This window comes from Rutidosis leptorrhynchoides, chromosome 5 (assembly GCF_046630445.1).
Source record: "Rutidosis leptorrhynchoides isolate AG116_Rl617_1_P2 chromosome 5, CSIRO_AGI_Rlap_v1, whole genome shotgun sequence".
Taxonomy (NCBI): domain Eukaryota; kingdom Viridiplantae; phylum Streptophyta; class Magnoliopsida; order Asterales; family Asteraceae; genus Rutidosis; species Rutidosis leptorrhynchoides.
The window spans coordinates 400,664,496-400,668,419 of record NC_092337.1 but is presented as its reverse complement, the minus strand read 5'-3'; the positions used below and the strand labels follow the sequence as shown (position 1 = coordinate 400,668,419).

The following is a 3,924-nucleotide window of genomic DNA, read 5'->3' as shown; positions in this document are numbered from 1 at the left end:
ACATGATGAGGCGTGGGTCCTTTGTGGTGACTTTAACGAGGTTAGGGATGTTTCAGAAAGACTAAACTGTGCTTATGTGGAAAGTAGAGTAAAAAAATTTGATGACTTTATTACCCACAACAATTTAATTGACATCCCGATAGGTGGAAGAAAATTTATGAGAGTTTGTGATAACGGAGTTAAATTTAGTAAGCTCGACCGATACCTTGTTTCTCAATGCTTCATTTCATTATGGGGTAACCTCTTAGTGGTGGCTATGGATAGACTTACGTCTGACCATTGTCCACTACTTTTAAAGGATGGTGACATTAATTTTGGACCGAAACCGTTCAAGATCTTTGATATTTGGATGGATGACCCCGATATCGAGCATGTTATAAAAACCACATGGGATCAGTCGGTCATGACAGGAGGCAGGAAAGACTACAACTTCATCAAGAAACTCAAATGCTTAAAAGAAGCACTCAGAAAGTGGAGCAAGATAAAATTTGGGCAATTAGATGAGGAATTGGAGGCTTGTAAGAATACTGCCATGAAGCTAGAACTAAAAGCAGAATGCGGCTCGTTGAATCCAACTGAGTTACGGATATGGAATGATGCGAGAAAAAAATGGGTCGAAATGGAAAAATCCAAAAGGGGTATGTTAAAACAAAACGCTCGGGTTTGGTGGGCCATAGACGGGGACGAAAACACGAAGTTCTTTCACAACATCATTCATAACAAATACAATAAATGCAATATTAGTTGCCTTATAATCAGTGGTAGTTGGAACGAGAACCCGCTCGATATCAAAGATGAAGCTTTCGTCCACTTTAAAAATCAGTTTGTGGAACCTGATCAACTCAGACCTTCCTTAGAGGACTTGCAATACCCTACCATCACAACTGAAGAGGCTTGTGCACTTGAATGTCAGTTTAGTGAAAAGGAAATACTTGAGGCGGTTAATGATTGTGGAACCACAAAGGCACCGGGACCGGATGCATTCAATATGAGATTCTACAAAAAGTTTTGGGGTGTCATAAAAAATGATCTCATCGATGCAATCAATTGGTTTTGGGAAATGGGTAACATTTCGAGGGGATGTAACGCTTCTTTCGTTACTCTTATTCCCAAGAAAGCTAACCCGTTAGGTCTTGGGGATTTTCGGCCGATTAGTTTATTCGGGAGCTACTACAAAATTGTTTCAAAGATTCTATCGAACCGACTCCGAAAAGTAATGCCATCCCTTGTTGGACCGGAACAAAGTGCCTTTCTAAAAGATCGTTACATCCTTGATGGTGTCTTAGTTGCGAATGAAACGCTAGATTTTTTAAAAGCCAATAAAAAGAAAGGTATTGTTTTTAAAGTTGATTTCGAAAAGGCATTTGATAGTATCAATTGGTGCTTTCTTCTCGAGGTTATGAAGTGTATGGGGTTCGGGTCAAAATGGAGGAATTGGATACTAAGTTGTCTAACCTCGGCTTCCGTTTCTATCTTAGTTAATGGATCTCCAACTCGCGAATTCCCGTTAGGTAGAGGTGTACGTCAAGGAGATCCACTATCTCCTTTTCTTTTCATTTTGGCGGCCGAAGGTTTAAACTTACTTACGAAAGCAGCCACGGACAAAGGATTGTTTAAAGGCATTGAAGTCGTGGTGGATAAAGTGTTGGTTTCGCACCTCCAGTACCCGGATGACACTATCTTTTTCGGTGAATGGAGTAGGGTGAATGTCAATTACCTTGGGGACCTCTTGAAATGCTTCGAGCTAGTTTCGAGACTTAAAGTAAATTTTCATAAAAGTAGTGTTTTCGGTGTAGGAGTTGACCAAGAAGAAACTCACCGTATTGCAAGGTATCTTGGTTGTCAAGTTGGTACCTTCCCGTGTATGTATCTTGGTTTACCAATTGGCTCGAAAATGAATAAGATTAGGGATTGGCGTCCGATCATTGATAAGTTCAATTCTCGGTTATCGGGTTGGAAGATGCGCTCGTTGTCATTTGGTGGACGATTGATCCTCATAAAGTCGGTTCTTAATAGTCTCCCATTGTACTTTTTTCGCTCTTTCGCGCTCCGCCTTGTGTGATAAAAATTCTTGAGAGTGTAAGACGATCTTTTTTTTGCGGCGGGTCAGGTTCACATAAAAAAATCTCGTGGGTAAAGTGGGAAAATGTTTTAAACAATTACTAGAATGGGGGGGGGTTAAATATTGGGTCTTTACGGGCGAAAAACTTGGCCTTATTGGGAAAATGGTGGTGGAGGTTCAAAACCGAAACCAATTCCCTTTGGGCAAAAGTAATTCGAAGCTTATATGGTGTGTGTGGTGGGTTATCGATGGGAAGTGAGTTTACTCATCGATAATTTTTAAGTACGTGGCATAATATTGTTTCTACATGTACTATTTTGGAGGACCTCGAAATCCCTTTCAAGAACTCATTCACTCGTTGTGTTGGTAATGGGAGTACAATATCTTTTTGGAATGAGCTTTGGATTGATAGAGACAAGTTGAGCAAATTATTCCCGAGGCTTTTTCGTTTGGAGCAGAACAGAGCAGCAAGTGTCACGGACCGAGTGAATTTAAATGGTACAGATCCTTCCTTCAGCTGGTATTGGGTGCGTGATCCTGCAGGTAGGTCGAGAGGAGAGTTGGAGCATCTCCAGCAACTACTGATGTCGGCATCGGCAATTAGAGGCAACTCAGGCAGAGAGTCAGATTCATGGCGATGGACTTTAAAAAGCAACGGTTTATTTGATGTTAAGGTTTTGTCGAGAATCGTGGACGAAAAGCTGCTGGGTACTCTCTCATTCACCACGACACCACCAGGAACAAACTTGTTCCCAAAAAAATTGTGTTATTCATTTGGAGAGCACAAAAAAAAAGGCTTCAGGTTCTGGTTGAAATCGACAAAAGGGGTATCGATCTCGATAGCATTCGATGCCCTCTTTGCGATGACGATTTGAAATCGGTTGACCATGTGCTTATCTTCTGCAAGTACGCTCTCGATATATGGGAACGGGTGTTCAAATGGTGGGGTTTCGGTAACTTTGCGAGTTATAGTCTGAATGAACTAATCAACATCGATAATAATGTGAACTCGTCAAATTGGGGGTCTACTACTTGGCAAACAACGAGATGGATTTGTATGTACCTCATTTGGAAGAATAGAAACAACAAGGTGTTTAACAACAAATGTTGGAATGGACCGGTCGCGTTAAATGAGATTCAAATTATGACGTTCGAGTGGATTTCTAATAGATCGAGAGAAAGGAAAATCGAGTGGCTCGAATGGTTATCCAACCCGGGAGTCTTTCTTAATATTCAGTGATTGTATATAGTCGATAGTGTTGCTTTCTTTGCAACACCTCGAGTTTTTAGGCTTCTTGAGTTGTCGAGCTGATTTGTTCCTTTTTTCAAGTTTGTATTGTAACTTTTTGTGTGTTTAATAAAAGGTTTCTTGCCTTTAAAAAAAAAAAAAAAAAAAAAAAACCCCTTTGATCCAACTATCCATGATTCCATATCAATATTAAAAACTAATTAAGAAATAAGTAATTCTTTTTTTATTCTTTAAACTCCCTTACCGGAAAGCACACAGTAACACAGGTTCTACTAGGTAAAACTCCCAAAATCAGACGAACATTATGCCGCTATCACAGTCTTGGTCAACCCTTAGATTTTTTCGCAAATCATTTCAAACCAACAATCATCTAAATAAATGAAATCATGAAATCTTCTAATTTGCCGAGTGCTTTAGCTGTTGAATTTTAATATTATCATGTCGAAATTAAGCGCAATTAGTTATTACATTGAATATTACGATGTCGATTTATGATGAAGATTTAACAAATTGCTTGAATCAATTTACAAAATCTGTCGGATATAACATCGATTATGGTATGCATCTTACAAATTTTGTAATTAAATGTCGAGATCTTCGGTTTATGATCTTT

The 3,924-nt window shown here is 39.3% G+C and overlaps 1 protein-coding gene across 1 annotated transcript; it reads left to right on the top strand.

The window, feature by feature from the left end:
- Positions 1–2,225: 2,225 nt before the first annotated feature.
- Positions 2,226–3,302, top strand: LOC139849878 (uncharacterized). The gene is made up of 3 exons (XM_071839491.1): positions 2,226–2,317; positions 2,475–2,605; positions 2,737–3,302. Exons 1-3 carry the CDS (start codon positions 2,226–2,228, stop codon positions 3,300–3,302), a joined length of 789 nt encoding a protein of 262 aa, XP_071695592.1.
- The last annotated feature ends 622 nt before the right edge of the window (positions 3,303–3,924 follow it).

What these genes read in the sequence shown, in the direction of transcription:
- LOC139849878 (XM_071839491.1), top strand. Translation starts at nt 2,226, where the DNA reads ATGGTGGTGGAGGTTCAAAACCGAAACCAATTCCCTTTGGGCAAAAGT. An exon ending in TGGTGGGTTATCGATGGGAA is followed by an intron (nt 2,318 to 2,474) that starts GTGAGTTTACTC and finishes TTGGATTGATAG; the next exon opens with AGACAAGTTGAGCAAATTAT. An exon ending in TTGGGTGCGTGATCCTGCAG is followed by an intron (nt 2,606 to 2,736) that starts GTAGGTCGAGAG and finishes TTTGATGTTAAG; the next exon opens with GTTTTGTCGAGAATCGTGGA.